The sequence below is a fragment of the Brachyistius frenatus genome, unplaced genomic scaffold, assembly GCF_029030835.1.
Source record: "Brachyistius frenatus isolate BFR_SWC_R1_liver_20210118 unplaced genomic scaffold, ASM2903083v1 Contig_18, whole genome shotgun sequence".
Classification (NCBI taxonomy): Eukaryota; Metazoa; Chordata; class Actinopteri; family Embiotocidae; genus Brachyistius; species Brachyistius frenatus.
In genome coordinates, this window is record NW_027210617.1 from 425,698 (window position 1) to 452,989 (window position 27,292).

The following is a 27,292-nucleotide window of genomic DNA, read 5'->3' on the forward strand; positions in this document are numbered from 1 at the left end:
TCTGTAGGGACAAATACCGAGACTTGTTTTCTTTAAACTGCTTTTGTACCCATTTCCTTTTCATCTTGAACATTAGTGTCACTGTTCTTAATCATTTTCACGTTCACTGGCTGCTGTTATTTGTAGAAATACAAACTTCTAAACAGTAAGAAATAAAAGCAGTAATGGACCCTCTTACATGCTTCACTGTATAGTTTGCTGAAGTAGGAATAATTTTACTTTTTTTTGTTTGTGGTTGTTTACTTCCTTTTGATAAAACAGTCACATCAGCTCAACCTGGGCTGACTTTAGGATCCAATCCCAAGAGGTAAGAAATGTGACACCCGGAATACAAAAAAAAAAAAGGCCTGTTTAGGCATCACCTTCAGTAAACTTAAATGGGAACTGTACAATATAAGGTAGTTTGTTCAAATTCAGCACCAGTGCAGCTGTAGTCAGATCGATATAGAGAACCAGATTGGATTTATTCACCAGATTTTTATCACACACACTGTGAATTTTCCCACCGGCAGAGCAGCATCAAAGAGAACTCTCTTCAAACACCCAGATAAAAACATGCAGGAACTTCTTCCTTATGTTTAATAATCTAAGCTTCCTGAAGAGAACGGTCTCTCCTTAGAATAAGTGTTCTTCTTCGGTATCAGTGTATTTTCAGTCTGGACAGCCTGTTCTTGCTGAACTCTGTTGTTATGACTAAACTTGACTTTCTCCAAAAATGAACTTGTTGTTCTCGCCAGTGTTCCAGTTAGAATAATTGGTGTCACACCAGCTGACCTCTCTTTTGAAAGTCGTGGTTAAGTACAGAAACTAGGGCAGAATTATGTGGAAAAATGTATTGGATGGGGAGACATCTCCCTGTGCCCAGAGACGACTGAATGAAGACGTCTGAGTAAAAAAAAATAAAATAAAAAAAAAAAAAGGCCAAAGCTTTACACCTACACTTGTAGACACCACGGAGGTGTTATGGTGATTTTTTTTTTTTTTTTTTCCCTGCAAGTGCTCGCTCTCACACTGTGCACCGGCCCAGGCATGTTGTTGTGACCAGGACAGAGTACACACAGGCTGTTGAGACCCTGATCTGCTGGTATGCCGGTCCCGCCACCCCCCACCCCCATCATTCCATGGCACCGGGGGCTTTAGCTTTCATCCGTGTGATCAATAGCACCAAGCTCTGCCCGAAAGCCCACCACGTTCGTCTGTGTCCACAGACTGACCTGGTCTCCAGTAAACAAAGCTACGTCACAGCAGCTGCTTATCTCACCCACTTCCCATGCATCAATATAGGGAGAAACTGTTTCCACACCAACACTGAGGTCCACTAGAACACAGCCTTTACACTTTGAACATGAGTGGATGTTAATTGACATGAGTAAAAAGACATGTATTGATGGACGACAGTGGTCACTGTGATGAGACAAAGCTCAGCACAGAACAAGGGAGAGTCAACAAAAAACAAGTGAGCAGTTAAAAGGCATCCATTGAGTGTTGGGAGGCTTTGTCTTCCCTGTGTGACTGGCTTTATGTTCAGCGTTTGGACAAGGGCTGTCTAAGCAAACTCTGGAACATACTGTAGTGTTCGGCTGGAGGGTGAAGAGGCGAGTCTGTAAATAAGGTACAGCATTGTAAGTTTCACCACTGGGTGGCGGTGCTGGGACTCAGATCCATGCACTGTGGGTGAGGAGGAGGAGGTGGTGGTGGTGGTGGTGGGTGGGGGAGGGGGTGTTCTGGCTCAGTGATTGGGGCATCTTTTCACTGTTTTGATGTCAGAAACAAATAAAACATCAAAGACAACTCAGTGGGGACCCAGACAGGAATTTCTTCAATAAACCATGCTTGACAGAGTCTGTCAGGATGTCCATGCTGTTTCTGCAGGATTTATCTGTGTACAGATGCAGGAGTGAAGGACTGTGGGATTTATTTGGTCTCAAGAGACTCAATTCCTACCCCAAGGTTCCAGCTGGACAGGACAGTTTCAGGGCTCGGCTGGTGGTTACGCTGCAGGTGTAAGTAAACCGGACGTTTATCAACGGAGCGGACCGAGCTCCGACTGCTTCTCATCTTGCAGAACAAGTTCTCAAAGGTGATTCACAAAGTAACTACATGTTCCTTTGCTGGACGTAAACAGCTGCACTCTATGGCCTGTTCTTTTTACGATGCTTTATCCATAGAAAACTACCAAGCTTTTTTTCCCCCAAAGGCAAAGATGCATGATGTCAACAGTTATGTCGGAATAAATGACCTAAAAGGCAAATAAAAACAGTGCATATACAACTTTAACCAGGTTTTACTGACTCATTATGTAACTTCATCACTGAATGAGAAGCTGTAAGAAAATAAACTGGGGGGGGGGGAGTAAGAGTTACATTTAAACAGCTGCATCAAACCTGTTGAACTAGTATCTCATGTGCAAAACAGAAACATGGGACGGAGTTTGTTGTGCTTAATGTCACTTCTTTGAATAAATACAACTTGTGTGCCACTTCATTTATGAAACAAGAGGGCACTGAGGGCCACATAATAAAACAGCATCGATCACTGACAGGGCGGTGGTGATGTAATGGTTCAGGGTACCCCAGAATCTCAACCACAACATTGCAATTAAAGATGAGAGGGGCACTGCAGCAGCACCCACAAGTAGTGGCCTGAAGCTTTACACGCTGATCCCTCAGCTTGATGGATATCTCTCTACTACATCATCCAGCTGAAATGACACTAAGCCAGAGATGATGATGCTCGACTCACCTCAAAGTTCTGCTCGATGAGGTTGCCTCCTTTGCTCAGACTCTCCATGATGGCTTTGTTCCTCAGGATGTCCTCCTCGCTCAGATGCTCTCGTCTCTTCCTGGACTCGAGCACCAGGCCATTCACAGAGTAGAAGTCTGCCAGAAAGTTTCCCACGCGCTCCTGGAGATAGAAGAAACAGTGAGATAAGTTCCCCCCCCCGCTGAGCAACCAATTTCCCTTTTAAACACATGTGAAAAGGACAAAGGATGGAGAGGACAGAAAGCAATACCCTCATACCTCATTCACTGCCGACACGACCCCCGCCCCGCCTGTGTTGTTTTTAACCCGAAGCCTATCACCTGTGGTTCCTTCCTGGGGTTATCACTGTTACCACTAGTCTTCCTTGCCTGGTGTGGCAGATGTAGCAGGAAATATGATAAAGAAAGTGGTGGCAGTCTGTAGCACGGACTAGCAGAACTGTAACTCCCAAACAAGAGTTATATTCTATTCTATATTCTTGTATGATAACAAGAGGATACTGAGAAACAATGTTTACTTTTCTGACTAATAAGACATCACTATCGTTCGATCGTAAGATGGCGCCGTGCTAGCGGCGCGCTGGTAAAGACCCAGCGGGAATACCGGGAGTGCAGCATCATGTGTTTCACCGAGACATGGCTGCACTCACATTTCCTGGACCACAGCGCGGCCGTACCCGGCTTCAGGACTGTTCGGGCGGACAGAGACGTTGTGCAGAGCGGCAAGAAGAAAGCTGGAGGGATTGCAGTCTATGTAAACGAGAGGTGGTGCAATCCCGACCACGTGTTTGTGAAGGAATGTTTCTGTAGCCCGGACATTGAACTTCTAGCCGTGGGGATGCGCCCGTATTATTTGCCGAGAGAGTTCACGTCCGCCATTGTCTGTAACCACCAGGACTGTGAGGAGGTGGACACAGGAGGCTAAAGACGCTCTGCAGGACTGCTTTGAGTCCACGGACTGGGATGTGCTGTGTGGACCACATGGGGAGGACATCAACAGCATGACGGACTGTATCACAGAATACATCAAATTCTGTGAACACACCACTGTACCATCCCGGACTGTACACTGCTTCCCCAACAACAAGCCGTGGATCAGCAGTGACCTGAAGGTGCTTCTTAATCAGAAGAAAGCAGCCTTCAGGTCTGGGGACACGGAGGATCTCAGGAGAGTTCAGCATGACCTGAAGGAGAAGCTGAGAGAGGTCAAGGACTCCTACAGGAGGAAGCTGGAGGCCAAACTCCAGCAGAACAACGTGAGGGAGGTGTGGACCGGTATGAAGGAGATTACTGGGTTCAAAGGGAGAGAGAGAGAGACAACCAGGGGGCTCCCTGGAGAGGACCAATGAGCTAAACTGTTTCTTCAACAGGTTTAGTTCACCACCCTTATCTGTCTCCTCCACACACCACACCTCCCAAACGCTTTCCTGTATCTATAAAAAATTATTTCATTTGAGAGAACAAGCTAAAAACATCACATACTGCGATCAGGTTTACGTCACACACCGTTATCTGTGTCGTTTAATTTCTGTTTCCGGTCTTTCCTAAAGAATTTATTCAATTCCCAACTTTCTCAATCTGGAACACAACACTCAGCATTCCTGAGATTCCTCCTTGCAGATGGGATCCTGTGATCCACAGCGGTGTTTCTAAAACCTGAGATAGTAGGAGTTATGACACACCGTCATGACCACTGACACCCACCGTCTTGTCTTCTCTGAAGAGCCAGCCAGTCTGCGCCCTGGAGAAGGTGATGGACTTGGTGGAGAGTGTGGCCGAGTAAACGTCACTGCTCATCAGAATGTCCACTTCCTCCTCCGTCTCCATCTCCGACTCCTGAAAATGCCGGACAGAGACATCAACACAGGCATCAGCACAGGCACGCTCATTATGTGGTGTAAAGCAGAATGCTAACATAACCATTTAAACGGGCTGAATAACATGGAAGACAAATTTATATAATGAAGCTTCCAACAACAGATTTTAGTATTGCTGCACGATACTAGGGATTTCAGTGTTAGCATTTGACCAACTAAAAAGCTTAACACTTAATGTATGCACAGCTCTACGTTCTTTCACTGCGACAATGAACATGCATATTCCATGTGACTTAAATCAGCGTATTGTTAAGTCACATTGGACAAAAACATTTGACTAAATGAATGTGATGTAAAACTGAGACTCTGCATTATGGCTGAGTAGCTCACTTTTTGCTAGCACCCTTTCTTCCTATAATAAGGACAATGGGAAATGAGGACTCTTAACCTCTAACCTCCAGCAATGGGAGCAAGTAACTTTGATCTAGTTTGGTTCTCCAACACTGTTCAAGAGCAAGACATGTTAAAAACTATTGGCTGACTTTTCAAGATCACCAGAGTGGAATTGCTTATATTTGAATTTCCCTGGCATTTTTGTCTAGTTCTGCCCTCAGGCCAAGTGAGCGAAAGGAATATCAAAATATGTGCCACGTCATTTACTCAGAGACATTAATGCTAACCGGGCGATGGACATATTCAATTTAAATGGCCTTTACTGTAGCAACATCCTTCGAATACACCCGCCATTGTTTTTCACACGACTAATAAGGCAGCAAGAAGCCAGTATGCTGTTCTTTCCAACCATAAGTCACGAATGAACGTCGCAAGTTCAGTGGGCCACTAAAGGTCTCACACACCTCGTGGTGTATCCGCTGGTAGACCTTCTGTTCGTTGTCCAGCACAACAAAAGACTCGGCGGGGACGGCGTTGCCGTTGAAGATGAAGCTGAGGTCACCACGCTGACATTTCATGTCTGTGAAGTCTATCAGGGTTGTATCCAATCTACAGACACACATAACGAACATACACAAAAGGAGACCAAAATAGGGTTTAGTGTGAGAAGTGTACAGGAGAAGACATGAAAATGAAAGAGGAAGATGACAACAAAAGACCTGCGCTGACGTTACTTTTGGCCAAATCAAGCCAATAACAAAAACTGGAAGCAAAAGGAAACGGTGGTAGATGTCACACATTTAGTCTGAAAGTTCAGAGACAATGTGTATGGTAATCACTGCCGCGGGATACCAACAGCGCATTTCAGGAAAAAAAAATTTTTTGTGTGTGCATGCGTGTGTTGTCAAAGTGGGTAGTCGTGGAATGAAGCATGACAGCAGAGAGAATTACTGATGTGCTTGTGCAGACCAGACACAAAGTGGTAGGTGCTGTGGGTAGGTATGACAGGCCTGAAGCGCTGTAGCACTCGAATGTAAATGAACTTGCTGTGACAGTTATTTTCTTTCACTCTCTCTCTCTCTCTCTCTCTCTCTCTCTCTCTCTCTCTCTCTCTCTCTCTTTTTCTCCCTTCAACTCCAGGATAATAAGAGGGCATTTTGAATACCAAATTAGACAGCCAGGAGCAGTTTCACAGAATAATGACGAGCTCTACTTCAAGGTTACAAAGACGCAGCACACAGACACACCAACACACTATTTTATGAACTCAATTCAATATTTTAATAGATTCAGTTGATATGTTATGATAAGCATCTCTGTACGTGCTAGATAACAGGGCAGCCTGGTGTGTCACACATACAACCCAGTGAATACCTCTAATCCATGTCTTAATGTATGTGCATACACCGCCGCTGGGGGACTTAACCCTTTCGGCTGCTGAGCTTCGGCACGGTGGCGGCTTTCTGCCCACAAGACAATGAAGCACAGCAGCCTGGATTCTCACTGTAGATGTGTTGCTGTGACTGTGCGTCAGCGTGTGTCACCGTAGGACGGATTTCTGCTGACGTCCATTGTAAGCGAGCTAGTCAGCACAGTAGACTGTACAGTCGGTCATCGTCCGTGAGGCTGTGATTTAAACTGAAACCAGAAGTAAGAGATCTGTGCACAGAGGCATCATCGTTCAGCTTCCTCATACTGCGGGCGATGATTTCACACTCTAGTTAACCAAACTAAGTTCATGAGTGGAAATGGAAAGTAGAGAGGAGAGAAAGAAGAGAGGCTGTTCTGTTCAGCACAAGATGACAAATAAACTAGTATCCATTAAAAGTAAAGTGCATCAATACAAGGCTTCCTCAAAGAATTACTATTTGATTTGATCAGGTTTCCATCCGATGGTGTTCTTGTTGGCTTTACAAGACCACTAAATACTGTTGAAGGAAACTGTGATGCTCATGCAATCAATACCTGGTCTCACACTTATTCAATTAAGCATGTTACTTGTAGTCAGATAGAATTTGTACATGTAATCATATCATACACAGAGTGGCGGAGAACAGAAGGAGACTATGTGGATCTGCAGATTGTTAAAAGGATGTTCAGTCAGTGCTGATGGTAAATGTGATCAATTGAGGATATCAATTCATCAATAAGTTTCTGGGAAGTTGCTGCAAAACCTCTTGTTCTTCTGACACCAGCGTTGTAACTTGACATCATTTAGCCAGAAGAACTGCAGGCTAACTGAGCTTTCTGAGTTGACAGGGGGCGCACTGCTCAAAAACACAACCAAACCTTGTTCACTTCGCTTGTGCTGCAACAAGCTATGTTTCCAACAGTGAAAATGTCATCCCTAGACATATGTGCAGAGGACATTATGGATTAAGACACATTTTACTCTGTTTTGACTAACATGGATATGCATTGGAGCCAGAATGTACAGCTGAATAAATGCAGCAGAAAGAGGACAGAACAAAAATTGTGCAATGAATTTCAGCGTGGGCAGTTTTTGTTGGATGCTGTTGCAGCTCAGGTGCAATACATTATAGTAAATGTAGGCGCTGCTGGCGTGGCTCTGCTAGCAGGACAACAGAGAAACAAAGTTTTCCCAGTCAACATAGCATACGTTGAGGAATTTATTGGTCCAGTTGACAACATTTACCATTAACACGGAGTGGCCAATTTTTCCTTTAAAGGCCTGAGGATGGAAATATGTTATCTTCCAAGGTTAGGGAGTCGGGAAACCGTGTTCTATAAGTATGCAGCCGAGTTATCTTCAAAGATTAGGGAGGGAAAGCAGAGACAGGCAGACTATTGTCAGAGTATGCAGGGGGGTAGTAGCTCAGATAATTTGGTGTTTTCCCACAAACCGCACTCAGCAATACTTCAGAAGTAGACCAGGTAACCATGTATAACTGTTCACCAATCCGTTTTATTGCATCCTTCACAGAGGAGCATAGATGCTGAGGTTTGAAAGAATATGTCGGAAAATAAATCCTTTGCTCTGCATCCTGAATCCAGGCCCTTTACATGTCAGATTTATAGTTTGTACTCTTCATTATCTGAGAATAAAAACTGTGTAACACACACGTGGTGTCTGTGACTGCATTCCTACAAACCAAAAAATTAATATTTTGAATAAGTTGAAAGAGAGAAAAGAAAATCCACTACAATATATTGTTCCTCTTTGTCTTTAAGCATCAAAGTTCCCCTTAAATGAAAAAGCATTTGTTGACAGGACTTGCCTTATGTTGATGCCTTGCTTGTAGATCTTACACGCATCTGAAGGTAGGATTCTGGAGAGCAAAGGCACTGCAACATGAAAAGATACAGTCAGGACATGCAAGACGTCTCGGAAGTACCTAAATTTAGAAACCTCACTCAAAAATTAAGACCGCCATCCACTTCAAAGCTGCAGTAGCATATAGCCCTGTAGAATAGAGTGCCATATGCCGGCAATAACATGTAGCTCTGTCGCTAAATATTTCATAACCCACTGCCCCCACCAGGTTAAGTAACCGAAAGCAAGAAACTCTCCCTGCTGTTCCATCACTGTGCAAAACTAAAGAGGTACTTTAACGGTCAAAAATAACTCTGTGACGTTGAGTATTGGAAAAAAGCAATCTGAAAATCAAGAAGCTCTTCTAACCCAGCAGAGTGCTGTACACTGTGCAGTCTAAACAGGCCTGAAGAGGCACCGAGCCAGAAATCCATCTGATGAGAGCCCAGATCCATGTGACTGTGTTGCCTTAAACAAACAGTCTTCCCTAAGCACATAAATCTATAGCTCTCCCACCTACAAATATAATGTTCAGACGACTGTCACCTTTACCGTTACACCACCTCCATTTCCAAATGCACTGTTATACAACCAGTTTACATTTTGTTACTATCGTATGTGCATTACATAATCTTGCCCACTTTGTCAATAATTCACAAAGACACAGTGAGTACACAGAAGTCGGTCCTGGCTCACATTCTGGGGCTGGTCTTGTGCAGACTAAGCAAATTCTGATATGCTAGTTTTAGTCGATACATTTTGTCGACTGCTGCACAGTATGTCCCATCTACATTTTATCATTATGAAATGGTACCAGGTGAGCCTCTGTGTACATTCACTGCAGCTGGGGACACAAGTGTGACTCTGGTATTAGCACAGATTACAGGCATGATAATAAAAGGTGGGACATCCACATGATGCGTCAGTTCTTGTCCAGCAGGAGGTGTAATTTTTTTCCTGTGGCCACTGGGCCGCTCCATGTGCCTCATGACTCAAGGTTAACACTGACAGACTGAAACCATCCATTTCCCTGTCTGACGTCTTTTTGTTGGCGTTTCAAACAACACCCTTACTTATGGCACATGGTTAATTTCCACGGTGAATAATGTTTGAGAAACTAAGACGTTCGCTGTCAGCCTCTCTATCACAGAACAGCAGAACAGACAGTGGGATTAGACTCACCCCAACTCTGGAAGTCCCAGTGAAGCTCCAAGTAAAAGTCTCCAAGCTGTGAATGAAGACAAAGAAAATCAAATAAGAAGTAAAACTACATGAGTGGAAAAATAGATATTCATAACTTGTCATTATTAAAAAGATGCTGTATATAAAAGGATAAGTCTGGTGCTATTTGTAATTTGCGTTCTTGTCAACATATCTGCTGAAAAGAATAAACCATAAACATTTTACTTTGTCTCTCAATACTTTCTGACTTTCCTGGCCTGTCTGCAGCTCTCAGCCCCAACCACATTTGTTAACACCATTACAACCTCCAGGATCGCTCTTTGATACTCTTTGGCATGAACTATGGTTATTATCAATTATTACAGCTGTGTTTTTGGACTTCACCGAGACATGCAAACAGTGTTGCCTGTGTGCTGTCGGTCAGTGAGTTGTTGAAAAGTGAGCCTGTTGCGTTAGCTCTGCCTCGCCTCTCTAGCAGAACAATCACCGCTGGGTGATGGAAAACCCGTCTCTACGCCACAGACACCCAGCACGTTCATTTCATAATACTCCAAATGAGAGGGTTTCCAGCAGTGGGTTGTGGGCTGAATCACCATTGTGTTACCTCATCCAGCCACAAGCCACAGATAGTGACTGAACAGACATTTAAATGAAAATCTTTGTTATTATTACTTAAAAAAATGAAATCTCTTTTATAAAATAGGCTGAGTAATTTCTTGATTTGATAATGATGGAACAAGTTACGCAGTGCAACACTGAGGCCCACTGATGTGCTCTTAATAGATCTGAACAACAATAGAGCTCTATGATACCAATACTTGTTACTGGGGCCAATTCATTGTTGGTTTTGGACTTTAAATGAGATTTACTGAAGAAGAAAAATACAGAATATCAGCAGGCTTATCCTTGGACAGAAACAAAAATGACAGTATGGGAAAACAATAAAACTTTACAGAAAAAGATGAACAATGAGGAATTTGACGCACATAAACAATAAAAGAGACATCATTCAACAAAAATGAGCCAAATGGTGTAGCAAAGCCTTTCACTCTATGTGGACCTGAGTAAACATGAGCCTCTATGTCTGTCCAAAACAAATTACTCCTGACTGAAACAACTCAAAACAGCCTAATTATCTTGTAAGGCTGGGATGTACTGATCTCAGCTCCACCACTGGTGGTCTAATCCAGCCGTCCGTGATGACGTCAGGCTGGCGGAGGATCATCGGGTCCCAGAGCTTTATAATCTCTACGAGATGATTACACAGAAAAATCAACTCTGCCTCATCAGGCAGGAAGGATCTCATCGTATCACGTAAAACACGGGCTTCAGCTGCCCGTCAAGGGACTGCAGGCAATAAAACAATAAGACAGAGGGTTAGGTGAAGTGCTATGACCTCCTTAAACACAGTTAAAACACTCTGGGTTTTAGACACTGTGCCTCTTTTTGTTTGCTCATCTGTTTACTTCCTCCCTGACTCTCTTGTGGGGGAGGCGTCGCTGCACGGCTGACCCAGAGGCTAAACTTTCCAGATGAGTGCGCCTACAGTTTGGCCTCCATCACGTCATGTTTAGCAACGACAACAATACAGAGACTCCTCCAGCAGTAGCTCTGAGCAGTATATATGTCAGTCTGTACATTACTCAGTGTTTACAGTATGTGACATCATATTAGGCAGACGATTCCATCAAAGCCACCGGGATAATTTCAGTGGGAGTAGCATGTCTGTGAGAAGTTACATGTTTACAGGGTGTGTGTGTGTGTGTGTGTGTGTGTGTGTGTGTGTGTGTGTGTGTGTGTGTGTGTGTGTGTGTGTGTGTGTGTGTGTGTGTGTGTGTGTGTGTGTGTGTACGTACAGATGATGTCACGTGACACAGTCACGAAGGCATTGTGAGGCTTTACTTAGCCTTAATGTCTTTGACTCTGACCAGTTGATAATATGTGTGTATGTGTCCCTCGTGGCTCTGCTTTGTTGTAATGACAGTATTGACAGTATGATAAACCTGACTGAGGTCTGGGAGGGATGATTATATCTGTTAAGGCTGTGTATTTAGTAGATCTAAGCCTGCAGATGTGCTTTTCTGAATGCAGCTGAGAGAGGAGAGGAAGAGAGAAGAGGTTAGGGGGATAGGGGTGAAAAGAGCAGAGGACAAGGACACAGTGAACATTTCTCACATCCTTTTGGACTTCAAAGGGGCAGAAACAGGATGAAGAATCAAAGTAAAATAAAAATCAAACAGGACAAAATCCAATGGGAGCAAACTGAAGATGTTACGAGAAGCACTTCTCAGTAAGGACTACGTACCTCTTGGAGGGCTTTCAGCAATTTGGGCCGCTTGTCCTCCACACTCTCCCTGGACTGCTGCTTTAGCTTCCTCAGCAGTGCTGTGACTGAAAGAGGTGGAAGAAGAGATGAAAAGAAGCACAACTGAGACCAAAAGCATCAACACTGAGGTAGTTTTTTTTCTGCGTGGAAAAAAAGCACTGGCTCAAGATAAATTTTTTTCCAGACAGAGGAAATATTAAAAAGTGTATTGGATAACATGTAATTTGTTCCCGTAACAGCTGACTGTTAATTTTTTGAATAACCTTTTGCTTTACTGAATCTGATCCAGGAACTTAACTTGCTCAAAGTACAAAAATTATTCACTATATTAAAAAACTAATTTCTCCACCATGTTATAGTCATTTTTGGCAAATGGCAACTGCTCTTCTCCACAAGGCCTGAAATACAGACTGTCCATCAGGATTAGTTGGCTGAGGAAAAGTGAACACAATTTTCTCAACTTTAAAGAGTGCTACACTCCACTTCCATGAGGACATTTTGTATAGCACCTGCAGTCTGAGTGCCTTGCAGACCTTCCTCAGTTTTGTTTCAAAAGGAAGAAGGTGATGGAGGTTTTTGGTGTGTGACTTGTTGAGCCAACAGCATATGTTGCTGTACTATTCTTCATCTCCCTAAGCAGCTAAAATGTGTCAAAAATATCAGTAAAAGAGTATTTGTGGTGGCCACATAAATGGTGCATTAATGGACCACCACAGAGGAAAGTGATAGAGATTCTGCCCCCCAACACAGCACAGGTTGTCCTGTGTCATTTTGAGGGTTGGGGTTAAAGCAGGCTGTTTTTAATGCACAGACCAAAGCACATAAGCCTATTAGAATATACTGTAAGTCATCCTCTTTATCTTCACAGTTTGTCTATGGAAATCCTGTTAATGATGAAAAGGCTCAAGGCAAAGAGCGTAGGGTTTACAGTAACAATGGGTCTTGGTTGAGAGATGTACCAACTTCCTGGAGCCAGATGGGACACTTGCAGACTAACCAATCCCTGTGTCCTGACTGCAGGGACCAAAACCTTCCAAAGGGTTCAAAGGAAGCAAGCCCGGCAGATATGAAGCTGCCTTTTAATGAGCTGCGCTTTTAACCTTCTTAATGACCTCGGGGAGAAACAGGCTCACAGGAGACTTTTAACCATGATGGGTCACATTAACCGGCATTCACAGCTCTTTATCCAACTGGTTGCAGCAGACTTGCTTGTTTATGCAAAAGAAAAAAAGACATAAAAAAGGATCCACACCCAACTACCAAGCGTTTCTTTAAATGTTATTTGCTGTTTATTAGAGAGTGGGGGCATCTGTTGCTCGTTGACATAATTGTGATGCTTTGATGAAGCCAGTTAGGGAATAAATGACAACATGACTGTGCCGGTTATAACCTCATGGAAACAGTTACAAAAAAAGAAAATGTTTGGCCCGTGACAACCCGACCGTCCTACATTTTAATAGGGCTACAAGCAACACTGGACATATGGCATAATCATTAGCCTGACTACTGCCTGAGCTGCTCTATGTCAGCGTGGCGAGTCAACATAAACAAACATGTTGTTCATATTGTCTAACTGGTGCTCCCCACGTAGCACAGAGAGGGCAGAGGGCTCAGTGGTAAAACTAGGCCAAATGAGAGCACAGGCACGCACGCACATACACACACTGACACGCATGACGACACGCGTGCCAACTAACATAGACACAACTACAGGATGAGCGTGTCTTTGTGGCCCGGCTGTCTAATGAGTGCGGACAAGCTCTGGATGGGGCTTCTCCTGATCCCCACCGCCTCACAGTAGGACAAGGAAAGGAGTACAATCTCACCATCTGGCCACAGACCACCCAGCCAACACAGGCTGGGAAACCGATGCCGACCGCTTCGACATTAAACCAAACTGACTCTCCATGCTGGCACTAATTTGCCCAGATACTGATCAGTCCACTTTCCTGCCATTAATTAGGTGAGCGAGCTCAGTAGTTACACCTCCACACACTAATGGAAAGAGACAGAGTCAGGCCAATTTTACCTTTACATCACCACAAACTGCTATTTAACAATTAGTCTGCTTATCTTAAGAAGCTTACAATGTCTAATTAATACTCACAAGCTGAAAAGGAATTTGGCCAAACTTTGGCGTGGGAGATTTGGATCTGTGCAGAAGTAATCATTTAGTTTTAATATTTTGTTTTATAGTCGTGTGTCAGAGGGTTTATTTAAATTAGGCTTCACTTTGCGATGAAACTATATGTAAGGGACTCCAACACAGGCTAGTTCAACAAACAATGCATTTAAAAATATTATGCATCTTCATGTTTGTTGTTTATCAGCTAAACTGGCCAGTGTAGACAAACTACAAGAAGTGAAGTGGGTGGTCATAATAGGTCAGAAAATTTAATTTAAAAAATCATATCCCTGGCTTATTTCACCCTGGCCTTTGAATGGACATTTACTCAAACACAAACTGAACATTGATGGTTAGTTGCAGCCAGAAAAAGAACATAGTTTTCTGCTAGATACTATACTTAATTCATGCATGAGTCATTTGATGGGTTTGAGGTCATAATGGGATAATAACATATTGAAAAAAAAGTCTGTATTTCAATCAATTGATCTTGATTACACGCAAAACACTCCAAACTGTTTTTCAAATTGTGAATATAGCAAGAAACAAAGAAAGCAGAGCAGAAAGCTTATGTTTATGAAAGCGATAATCAACATAAGGGAGACCAAACAAAAATCAACCAAACTTCAGACAGTTTCAACCTAAACTCTTCATCAGACAGTTCTGGTCAAGCCTGATTTTTTTTTTTTTAAGATACCGAGACCATTACTGTCTGACAGCCACATGCAAAAGCAGTTCCCTGTCTAATAACACCAACACGACTGAGACATTCTTCAAATGAGCTCCTGAAACTGACAACACAGCTGTTTGAGAGAAATGCAACTGAGGACAGAAATAGCTTCCTGAATAAAAAACACACAGCAAAATCTATTACCGAGCCACATTTTCTCATCTTGTTCAAATGGAAAGCCTGAAGTGACAAAACTCAGGTGACAAATGCACCTAGTCCCAACAAATATGGTTTGATATCGGTGGAAATTAGGCAGACATTGGCTAAAAATAGCATAGCAACAGCACTAAATTATGATGTTTTTGTTAATCTTATTGCTCAGAAAAGAAATAGGTAATCAAACAATAACTATGAAAATCAACTGAAATACAGACCTCTATAACGGCATCAATAAAATGTTACTCTGCTCTCAGCACTATCCTGGCCAGGATGTTTGTGCGCTGTAAAACAGATAAAAGATCCTCTGCCTCCACTTCCCTGCCAAAGTCCTAACAAACGCTGAGTCAGCTCACACTGAATAACCGTGAGGCAGAGCTCTGCTAAGCTAACACTGTGAAGGACTCTACCTTTTTCCTATTCAGCGCAATAAATGTAAAGTTCTATATACGGAGGGCTGAATGTAAATGTTTAACCGTGTGCTGAGTCAGCCATTTGTCGCGAGCTGCCACAGCAGTGGACTTGCCCTGTACTTTCGAGTGACATTAAAGATCTCAAGGAGGCAAAGAGAGTTAAACAACAACCGTCCTTCTCGGTGGCCGGGTTTTTGCTTTAGTGCAACCGAAGCCGGTGTCCCTTTGACTCCCAGCACCTGTCCACTGATTCGGGTGACCTGCAGATTGACCTGCTGTACCCATCTGCCTGTACCTGTTTACTGATCTCCAGAATTAGCAGACAGAAACAGGCCCAGATACCAAGAGTGTGTCTGCAAAGTCCTCTCGCAGGCTCAAATCCAGGAGGTGGGAGTCTAGTCCTGCTATATCTTGTTTCCAAAGGTTTGCCATTCTATTGAGGACTTTGAATCACTTTGGGATTTGCCCCTCTCATTGTGCCAATTTGGTGGGGCAGCAGACACCAAGGGCAAGATAAGGTTTGTTTTACAACCTTTTTTCACAGTTCCCAGCCCCAGACCATACACAGACTTGCTGCATGCAGCAGCACAAAGCAATCATTAATGGTGATTGTAGAAAGCAGGAAAATATCTTCAAAGAAGAATAAAATAGAGAGCTATGCCCATAACACTAAACTGCATGGTGGTTTGTCCAAGCTACATGAGGCAATACTGCCAGCAGTGAGGTAAACTGTCACTGCTGACTTGATTAGAGGCTTCGGTCAATACAGACACTTGCACCTCCAAGTAAGGTAAGGTAGGTGGCATTAGAGTTAATTACAGGAAGCAGTCGATGGAGGCACTTTAAGCTGCCTCTCTCTATGATTGCTCAACGTTGGTGCCAAGTGGCTGCACTAATGTGCTCAACCCCCTGTTTTACACAGTTCTGCCCTTCTGCTTCATTATTGCTGCACCACAAATGTCTCACTGTAAAATTGCTGTATCAGTGTTCAGCTAATGATGGACCCAGAAATGCAGTTGATGTCTTCACAGTGCAAGTGTAGACCCCTACTGATATGATACCAATAGTCAAAGGTTAAACTTCTAGCAATTGTACAATAACAAAACACTCCTTTGCTCACACATTTGAAAATAGAATCCCGACTAAAAACACAAAGATATTCACATTCATTTGTCTTAACTGCACCAATATTTGATGTACTACCCTGCCAGCACACATGTTGATCAGCATAAGACAACCGATACTGTGAAAAAAGTCAAATTAAATTACTTCAAATACTTTTTAATTGTACTCAGCAAAGTCAGTCTAGCTCATTTTCTCCTTTTTTATACTTATCAATAGACATTTGGATTACCAATATTGTACCTCTTGGATGCCAAAATCAGTTGTTGTTGAGGCTAACTGCCCCCTCTCACACACACTATGACCAGTCTCACAACAATACTGCTTTCGAAAACACTAATCAGAGTAAACAAAATTATAACACACAGCATTGGAAAGAAGAAACTAAAACTCAAAGTCAATTAGAATGTTATCTATCCCTAAAAAGCCGTTATAAATCAGCAGAACATCTCTACTGTCAGAGACAGAAAGAAAAGACAGATCTGAACCAGTTCAGTGACCACAAATTGAAACTGAAAAAAGGAAGACAAAAATAATCATTGCCACCAAAAGAAAACAGAATATGTGGTTACTGTTCAAAGGGTGAGGTTGAAACAGGATGGACTTCCTCCTACAATGTAAACACTCAATAAAATAAGGAACATTTACTTTAACAGCAGCTAAATGAACTCTCCAAATTAAAGATACTCGCTGTAGAAAGAGACAAGGCATTTCTTGCTGCTCTATGTGTATTAACATGCCACAACCTGAGGGAGAGTGAATAAATTCTCCCTATTAGAATTGTTCATTATACAATATTTGTAAAAGTTAAACTCTTTCCAACCATTTAGACCCAGTTCTTGACTGGCTTTAATTAGTCAATGATGTATTTATACAAAGTTGTAGTTACAAGCAACAGTGAAATAATAGAAAATGTTCTGTGCATTCTCTGACCAGTATGAACTGTGTGTGGAAAATGGGTGAGACAGGGGCTTGAGCCTCATCAGCCTATGAGGAGTGAGAGAAAACTTCTAATGAATTGCCTTTCATTGGAGTACAAAAGCCAGAGGGCCTTGAGGAATGTCCCCTCTCTGAGGGACAAAGGAAGCACTGGGAAGCAGCAGTGTGGAAGAATGTGCAGGGCCATTTGTTGATCTGCATCTGTTGATCAAAACTTTTCCGATGCTTTCACACAGGAAAAACCCAAACTGAACCCCTCCCTCCCTCCCCCCATTGAGGCCACTGTGATTTCTGTAAACGAGCTGGCTAGCCTACATAATATGTAGAATAATGTAGCAGCTGTGGTGGTGGTGTCTCCAAGATGTGTTTCAGTGTATTACCAGTCAGTTACTTACTCATCTGTCGGTCTCCATAGCTAATGGCCTCAGCGAGGGGGCTCCATCCCTGAGCGTTCTTCACCTTCACCGGTGCATTGTGGGCCAGCAGCAGATGGGCACACTCTGCAAGAGGGACAGTCAGGTACATAATCACCAAAGACAAAAAGACAAGACACAAGCACAAACCGAGGACGAAACAAACTAATGAAGAACTGTTTTTAGTCTCCAATTAGAAACAGGTTTACAGTCACACATCTCAGGGATTAAAGGTTGCACTCACAATGATTAAGGATAAAGATATTAGAGATACAGCTGTAATCTGATTTATTTGCACTTTAAAAGGAATCAGCAAATCTGTAAAAAGTGGTAAACTGTGAATCAATATCAAAAGTTTTTTAAAGTTTTTTTTTTATCTTAGTTGCACTTCGTTGTATTTCACACTTAGTTGTATTTCTGTTAGAAAAATTACTCAGAGGCTTGGTTCAAAATCAAACATATATTCTTGCAAGAAGGAGCAAATACATGCACCCTCAAAGAGAGGTGTCCAGCTCCTCCGCAGGGCAGCTTTTATACAGTTGACAAACAATTAACAGTCACCCCCAATTCCTTTGTATCTGCTTTCGTATGGTAATATTGATTAGATTTGCAGGTCACAAGATAAGGACACAGGGGAGTGGTCAATTAGATGTGGAAAGTAAAACAAAAAAGAATCACTTGCAAATAAGAGAGAAAACCAAAGAGACTTTTCAGAGCCTGCTTGAGAAAGAGACTTTCTGGAGCCACAATGCAAACAAGAGGAAGAGACAAATCTTTTCTTTCCATTAATTTCCCTCGGAGTGATAAATATAGCCACATTGAAGGATAACACTGTGATGGACTGGCGACCTGTCCAGGGTGAACCTGGCCTTTGCCCAAAAGTGAGCTGGGATAGCCTCCCCCCACCCACCCACACCCACACACCCACACACACACCCGTGACCCTGTTCAGGATAAAGCGGTTATAGATAATGGATGGATGGGAAGAAGGATAATGATTTTCTGACCAGAACAAAACACATCAAAGGTTTCTCAGAGATGACTCAAAGATATCAGGAAATTAATTTTCTTTTAACTAGTGATAGAAATCCACAGAGAAACAATGGACAAAAAAAGTGGTGTGGTATTTACCAAAACTAACCTTTACTGAAAGACAAATGGCCAGTTGGTGAATAAGTACTAACTTGAGTTGTCTTTCTGACAACCTGATGATAAACATCTAAAACGCACAATGATATTCAAGACAAATACACTTGTTTTTCCTAAGAAAATGCACAGTACATGTTTGTTTCAAATCTAAAAATGTACCGTCTCCTGCAGAGTTTAGCAGCACTCATCATTTCCTATGAACCTCTTGCCAGGTCCTGATGTTGCTATGGTGACTTACACATTACACACACGAAAGCGCTATGTCCAGCTCTAACTTTGATCAAACTCCACGGGGGGAATCAACCAAAATTGAGATCTATAGCACTCATACAGCTCTACTTCTGCTGTTCCTGTTTAGAAGCTGCAGCATGCTTCTGTGTAATCTGACGCTCTTACTACAAACCTATCCGACCACTTCACAGTATATTCCGATACAGGTGTCAGCTGCTGGCTAAAACATGTGTGATGCAAACTGGAGATGTTTTCTGTGGCATTAAATCAGTGATTTAAAAATAATCCTGGTTTTCTAGAGGGACAGATTGTTTATAGGATTGAGATGACAGTTGACCCATTAACCAACGAGCCATATGGGACCTAGAGTTAAACGAAACTCAGCATCCTCCTTCTGAGTCGACACTGCTATAAAATGAGGACGAATTCTCAACAATCAAATGTCAAATGGCACAAAAAGACATCCCCTGGCACTTTGGAGAGTCACCCTCAGAGCTGTGCTTGTATTCCAACAACTGGAAAGCAGCCAAGGAGCCTCATCCCTTTTCTATGGCAAGTTCAGCAGCAAGAGCAGTACAAAATCCCTCCACTCTCTGAGCAGCTTGTCAACAAACTACATCCGGCCAAAAATGAAGCCTGTTGTTCCGGCTCAGCTGTCAGTTTTGCCGTGACATCATTCATTATAATGCTGGCATCTGTACAGCTCTATCTCAGCACTGGGCAGGAGCAGTCACAGCCCTGTGAGCAGCAAACCACACGAATGCAAAACAGAGGCTAAGTGCTAACAGTCCACTGCTGAGTGGTCATGTAGGGCTTTCCCTTGATGGGACCAAAACTTTATTATAGTTGTTTGACCAGCCTTTTTAATGATCACTTAGGCTGACAAAAGCCGCATAGACACTGGATGCAGCCCATCTGTCATGGCAGGCTTTACAGTTAACCCTATGAGTCATATGAACAAATTCAAACTAGTTACTGTCCTCCTGTGCAGACTTGTTTCTCTGTTAAATATCAGAATGAAAGCAATTCAGAAATCGGCCTTGAGTTGAGTCAACCTGATGTAATCATCTCTGCCTTATGAAAAGAGAGCGTAACACAGTCACAACACCACATCAACTATCTACATACTCACTATGTTTTATTAATGAGACAGAGGCCAGAGTCTCATGCATTCTTAATGACACGCAGGGATACATTTTGAAACTCTTCCTAATTAAACATATTATCCACACAACAAAGAGGAGTGGAGCTATCCCAGGAGTGGAGAAATTGCTGAAAAATAAAAGGGCATGTTGTGACAACGACCAACGCAGATGGGCTATATTCTCCTCAAAAGTAATTAGCACGAACACCAATGCACAGCTGACTTCAAAACGGAAGCATGGCAAAGAAAACGAAAATGAACATAAACAGGGTGCAGGGAAGCCATTGTGTTCCCACCAGTGATGCAGCTGAGTTTCAAAGACTTGGCTCATGACTAGTCTGAATGCAATTTGCTTTGCTAAATATTGTACAAATTCTGAGCACTTCAGAAAGATTGACTAATACTGGCCCATATTGTATGCTTTAATTAAATAAAGAAGATGTGTTGGAAGCAGAAAGGGCGAATTCAGCTGCATAGTGCATCACAAACAATGTAACATCAGCAAACAAAAGCGCAAACCTCTGTTTATACAGCAGTCCAACCTGGGACTGGGCTCTGGGATGGAGCAGCTGACAACAGAGGTTGATGTTGAAAAAATGCAGGCTGCCAAACACACGAGCGCTCGCTTTCTGACGGAAACCTTTTTCTCCATCGGGCCTTTGACATATACATCACTCTGCTAAATCCAGTCCTTGTGTAATAATAAGGACAACATTTAGCAGACATACATTACATAACCATGGAGATAACAGCCAGGCCATGTGTACCGAGCTGCACACCTGCTAGCCCGAGTAGCTTCTAGTCTGGGTTTCGGGTACAGCGAGTAGACTTTGTGGATGAAGTGATGATGTTTGGAGGGACACAGGGTATCTTCACTAATTGTTTTCAGTGTGTTTTGTAGGGGTGTGCCATAGCGTATTGTTATTATGTTTTAATAATAAAAACATTCACATTGTCATAATGGTGATATTCCAACTGGTTGACATAATGACATCATATTGTTACGCTGCCTAAGATAGCACAGCAACAAAAGCACAGCTAGGAGAAGCTGCACGGTGGAGGAGCTGGTACCAAAAGTAGGGAGCGAGTTTAGTCGTGAAAGTGGTTTGGTTACAAAAGATCAGATGTACAACAAAACACCGTAATATTTGAACTTTTACTGAATAATTAAAGGAAAACTGTTATGCTTAGGCTGAAATAAAACTAGAACACCTATTTTTTTTTTTTAAATAATGAAATATTTTGTCATATCATCATTTTTAGCACAGAAATAGCCTGAAATATTGTGATATTATTTTCGGACAATATTGCTTACCCCTAGTGTTTTGAGTAAAGTGCAGGTGTTATGTTAACCACCTCATCTTCTGAGACAGTGACTGCAACCACCTGCCATTTATGGATGTATTATTGTACTTAGAATTCCAGGTACAAGCTTGTTCCTGCTTGTTGTTACTGGTGAAGTAACATGATCTGTGACACTTTATCAAGAAAGTTGTCACTGATGGATCTTGCTCTGATATCTATCCAGTTTACTGTGGGTGGAATTTCTTCAAATAGCAACAATAAAGTTAGAAGGAATCCTCATAATACTTATGAGATTTCAGTTTTGAATCTTAGCACTGGTTAATGTGAATAAATGAATGAACAGTGTTCCCTATTTGAGCAGTATAACTTTTAGATGTTCTAGTAGTGGCATATGTATATATCACAGTGCTAATGTGTTCTTGAAGGATGATGGGAAAGAATAATCAAACAAGTGCAGCTCATTACTTTTAATCAGATGGAAAATATCTGTCTGGACACTTTAACAATTGGCCGATAAGTCATTAGCCCTGGTTCACTGTCTGATTCAATAATACGCTGTTGTGAAAGTATTGATAAAAGGAAGTCTCCCTGTGAGCTGCTGGATTGATTACATGTGCAGCACCTGTACCGAGGTCCTCTTCAAGTCTCATACAACTCTGAGAAGAGAATGAGGGCGCAGGATGGTGAAATAAAGCACTGACCTAATGCTACACTATGTGCATTGGCGACTGATGGGGCTCTGTAGACTGTGGGGGAAAGAACCCCCCCCCCTATTCTAATCAAGCCTGAGCACATTTTCAAACCTTTTTTTTTTTTTTTTTTTTCCCTATCAATCACACACTCAGCAACCCAATAAAACAGGAGTTGACGAAACCACATTATTGCAGCCTCTCAGGCAAAAATGGAACTGTTTTTTTTCCAGATTGACTCAAATCTATGATTTTTTTTAATCAAAAATAAAGGTGTGTATACATAGAAATATATATATGTACACCTTTCTATATATATATATATATATATATATATACACCATATATACACATATAAATATATATAAAAACCTCTAGTCTTACAGAAAATACCTCATAAAATGTGCATGTGTACCCTCTCAGAGGGATACTGATCTGGCCAGACTGAGACACTGATACCAAACACTCTCTACAGCTGTTATCTAGAGCTGAAACCAATTTGAAATATCCCACGATTTTATCTTTGAGGCTAGATATGAGATAATATTCACAACCACTGGACAAAAGAAAAACGTGTTTATTTTCTGTCCTTTGAGGGAACACGATAGAAAAAAAACCTGTCTTCTACCTCTGACAATGATGTCAGCTGTCTGGACTTCATCACTGTGTGCTCTGCTTTTGCTTCTCTTCCTCTTTTACATGGAACTTCCACCCGAACAACCTTTAAAGTTGTTCAAAGCTCCCAATGAACAAAATTATATGTATAACTGCCATTACTAGTGTGGTAAATAATAAACACCCACACACACAAAGCCATACACAAAGAGAGGCTTTTCCTCTGCATCACAACAGGGCAGCCACACCCAGACTGTGATCTCATGCTGTAGCCTTCAGCCTGTCTGGCCTGAGCATCCCAGGAGGACAGGGAAGCAGCTCAGGCAAGAGATAGGCAACCTCATTAACGCAATCAATTCCATGGCGTCCCATCCGCCACTATACTTCAGCTCTCCGCTGTCTGAATTACCAATAGGTAGTGGCAGGGCCTTCACGCCAAAGACAGGAATTGAACTTTGTGAACGTGAAATCAATAGAAAGCCATGCTCCAGAGACAGACACTAAACAAATAGGAGTGTGCAGCACAAGTAACCCCATGCCTGAATTGTTCGCAGAGAGCCTGCTGCAAAAAAGGGTGAATTAATTTTTCAAAAGCATGTTCTGAAGTCTCCCTTTGAAATTAAATGTAAGCACTGACTCACAAAGGGACAGTGCCTTAATGTTTTATGTGCCTGATTTCAGTCCAGCCAGCACTAAAAACAAAGCCATGTAAAGAATTCTACAATGCTGTGACATGTCATGATAAATTCATCATATATTCTAAACTCACGGTCATTCTATCATGTCTTAAAACAAACACACACTTTGTATCACTTTTTTATTTCCAGGGTCTTCTGGAGGAAAACACACAGAGCTGTACTGTAGCCTCTGTGGGAGAGACAACAAAAATAATTTTGTGCCGTCTCTTTTTCAAAACAGCTTCAACTAAAAATGATCACAACAATGAAGTCACCTCTTCAGCAGGAGAAGCGCTGGCAGAAAAGTAATAATAGCAGACATAGCAAATACTATGCAAGCTGAAAATTACATCTCTTATCTGGACTTCTTACCCTGTGGCAGCTTTAAACTTTTAGTCTTTGAGCCAGCTGTGTAATAGCAATCAGAACAGGAGACTTTAGCTCCTGAGAGGATCCTACTTCTTGCAGTGTCAACATTATCCAATCCCCAATTATTAAATATGATCAAATGCCCTCCGCGAATGAATAAAGTTGGAGAAAAGCATATTACAGAAGGAGAAAGTTAAATCCTGATTTTGATCAGGAGAAAATCCATTAACACCACCTCTTTATTCATGCATAGGCATCTTGCCTTCTGGGATTTGTAAGACAGGAAAATGAACTGAGACACACACAAACAAATGTAAACACCAACAAAGGACATGTACGGTGCACAGAGCGATTATTTTAGAAAGCTGCAGAAATACAGAGAGGCAAAAATAAACCACATGGAGGTAAATGTTTTAACGCTACTCACCTTTGTGTCCCATCATGACAGCGAGATGCAGCGGTGTGTTTCCTGAAGAAGGGAAAGAAAACAGAATTTGTACACTGGAATAAAGAGACGAGAGACTGTGACTGGCACTTTGCCTTAAGGACTGTCACAGTTGGAGTAAATTAGATGCTTCAATTGGAAGGCTGAATCCACTAAATCCCAAACGATATGCTAAGTGTGTGTTCTCCTACCATGACAGGCTATATTACTGGCTATTAACCAACTGCACCCCCAAAATAAGCTGTATTTAACACGGGTGGGGGCATGGCTTGTTAACAGACATATGCATTGTCAGAGTTGCACATCAGAATTGCCCTCATGGAAAATAACATTTGTGCCAGGTGTAGAGAATCACAGGTTTTCTTCCCAGAATGTAAATTGTGCCACATAAGTACCGGAGAATCCCTTAAGAGGAAGCCACAGTGCCCGCTCAGCTCCTTCAGGCTTCTTCTCACAGGGGAGGAGCGGTGGGCAAACATACACAATGAAGAGAACCTGCATGGTAGAAGCCCTGATGTAGGTGAAATTACAGGCTGGAGTTCAGCTAGAATATAATGGGATCAACTGCAGGGCAAACAGGGCAGGGGCACAACACAGGACGTTTTCTGGGTACGTATAGACCCCAACGGTTCACTGGCACTTAAAGGATCAGTTCACCTTAATCACAAATATTTTCTCACTTACTAATGATGCCATCAATCTGCTCAGGTTTGAGACATCTGTCCTTGAGATTTTTGCTGCCAAACCAACTCAATAGAGGTGAAGGAAATGTTCTTTGTAAAAAAAATATAGTTGACCTCATTGGCCGTGCTCCCTTTCCAAAAGTATAGTCCCATTTCTTCTAGATAATTCAGACCTTGCTTTCAAAACTGGTCACTGGGACTATTTTTTTATGAAGTAAAATAAGAAAAAAGTAGTGCTGAATGAAAGACAGTTTATCAGTTTTGATCACAATGAATTGTTTTAAATCATTCATTAAGCACAGTGTTACAGGCCTTTAAATGATTCTGTTAATATCACTGAAAATGTAATACCTCTCAGTCAGATGGAGAACAAGAAACTGAACTTCCACTATATATCTATTTTCTGAGGTAATTTTTATAAAGAGATTTATTAATAGAAAATATCAGGTTAATCAATAATAATGATAAACATTATTAATATATCCCTTTTTTAAAGAGACTGACAAAGTGTTTCATAAGCCAAATAAAAGCATTAATGACAAATAAAATATCAAAGACTAATATCTATTAGCCTTATAATATTGGATCCCACTGGAGTTGAATAGCAGTTTCAATTCCAGTACTTGTTTTTCCATACTGGTGCAATAAGTGAGAAAAATGTTGTAATGAGGATGAATTGTATCCGTTTGTATTTTTATTACAATTACATGTACATTACATTTGTGTCTATAGTATGTGGCTAACATTGGCCCAAAGAGAAGAATGGCATAAATAATAAGGCTTTATTTTGTGTGTGTTTTGCTAACATAAAATGGAGACCACCTCACTAATTTCAGTGACCCTTCGTCAACTCGGCCTCAGCTTATCCACTTGAAGGAGTAAACACAGAGCTGCCACTGAGCCAGACTAACTGTCAGCAGGGCGGGAGACTTTTTTTTTTTTTTTTTTTTAAAGTGCATGTTTAAGTTCCACAACAACACCAGAGGCCGATGTCCTGTCTGACACCGAGCTTTGAAGACAGACCACATTCCAGTGCTGCTGACACTGAGCACAAGTGCAGGCCAACTTTTTTTTGTCTGGGTCCCAGAACAAAACGCCCTTGTGGTTCTGTCAGCTCAGGGAGAGGGGGGGGGTTATTTGGCATTTGTGGTGTTATCTGAGCAGACTTTGTCTCACAGAAGAGTTGCTATCAGGCAAAGTTTCACACAGGACGCCCTGACACATTAACGGTCGGCTGTTGGTGGACCAAGTTATCATCCAGTGTTGATTCAAGATGACTCATCTCAGAAGGCTTTTGTGACTATTACTGATAAATCAGAAAGGCCCCATGTGGCACCTCATCCAAACTATGACTCTTACACACTTTCTGTGAAGCTGACTTGAGGGAACTAGATTTGAAGAAACGGCAGAGTAGTGAAATCAAACCATTCCTCATTTTAGAGGTTCAGTTCTCCCGGCCTTGGCAGGGAGACGCCTCGCCTACTTCCACTGCTGCCGGAGACTGATGGCCTATGAGCTAAAATAAACTAAGCTGCACTGGACCTTGAAATTGGTCGATCGTGATTGTTTTTAAGGATCCTGCCTTCAGGTGGGGAAGGGGGGGGGGGTGCTAATGTGATAACCGGCTGTGAAAACTCACCATGGACGTCTTTCTGGGCGATGTTCTGCGTCCGTATGAGCGAAGACAGACGTCGGACATCTCCTTTAAATACACATTCGTGCACCGGAAAGTCCTGCCCTGTTCGGATGATGGGGTTTTTGTTGTTGTCATCGATAACATCCGATGTTGACAGAGTGTTGGTGTTGGCGTTAATCTGCGACTGCTGGTCCTGCTGCTGGGCGGACGACGACTTGATTAACTTGTGATTGCTGAAGATTTTACTCGCTCTGCTCTTGTTGTTCGTCTTGGACGCGGTGAACGTCCCGGTTGCAGCCTCCTCGTCCGGCTCCAGTAAGTCCTCGTCCTTGTTCGGCCTGTGGTCCTTGCGCTGGGAGCGGATCTTCTCTCCGGTCATTTTCTAAGCGGCTGACGGAGCAGAGGGTGTCGTCGCTGACGATGACCCTCCGGGCGAACTGATGCGATTCGCCAGTTGGAAGTCTTCACGCAGAGGCGCTGGAAATTGTACAACATGAAAACACTTATTTCTTCCACCGGGCACGCAAAAACGACACGTTGTTCGAAGACGAACAAGTAGCAGCGACCGTTCACCGGTTTGTTGGGAAAACAAACTGTTCGCTCTTCTCCTGTCGTCCAAAACTGTCGCTGGTTGCTGCACAACATAAGCGGCTCCAGTTGACTGGTGTGAAAGCATTCGGTTGATGTCTTCCGCCTC

At 42.4% G+C, this 27,292-nt stretch overlaps 1 protein-coding gene across 1 annotated transcript in view; it reads right to left on the bottom strand.

Moving 5' to 3' along the window:
• LOC138618745 (ankyrin repeat domain-containing protein 13C) overlaps window positions 1-27,292 on the bottom strand; it is a 30,242-nt gene extending 2,950 nt beyond the window's left edge. Inside the window, exons 1-9 of the mRNA XM_069694670.1 lie at window positions 26,599-27,292; window positions 24,259-24,300; window positions 17,635-17,739; window positions 11,734-11,819; window positions 9,429-9,474; window positions 8,212-8,278; window positions 5,437-5,581; window positions 4,467-4,598; window positions 2,743-2,904 (exon numbers count right to left, since the gene is read on the bottom strand). Coding sequence (XP_069550771.1) covers window positions 2,743-2,904; window positions 4,467-4,598; window positions 5,437-5,581; window positions 8,212-8,278; window positions 9,429-9,474; window positions 11,734-11,819; window positions 17,635-17,739; window positions 24,259-24,300; window positions 26,599-26,974 — 1,161 coding nt within the window. The 5' untranslated portion in view covers window positions 26,975-27,292. The remainder of the gene's footprint in view (window positions 1-2,742; window positions 2,905-4,466; window positions 4,599-5,436; window positions 5,582-8,211; window positions 8,279-9,428; window positions 9,475-11,733; window positions 11,820-17,634; window positions 17,740-24,258; window positions 24,301-26,598) is intronic.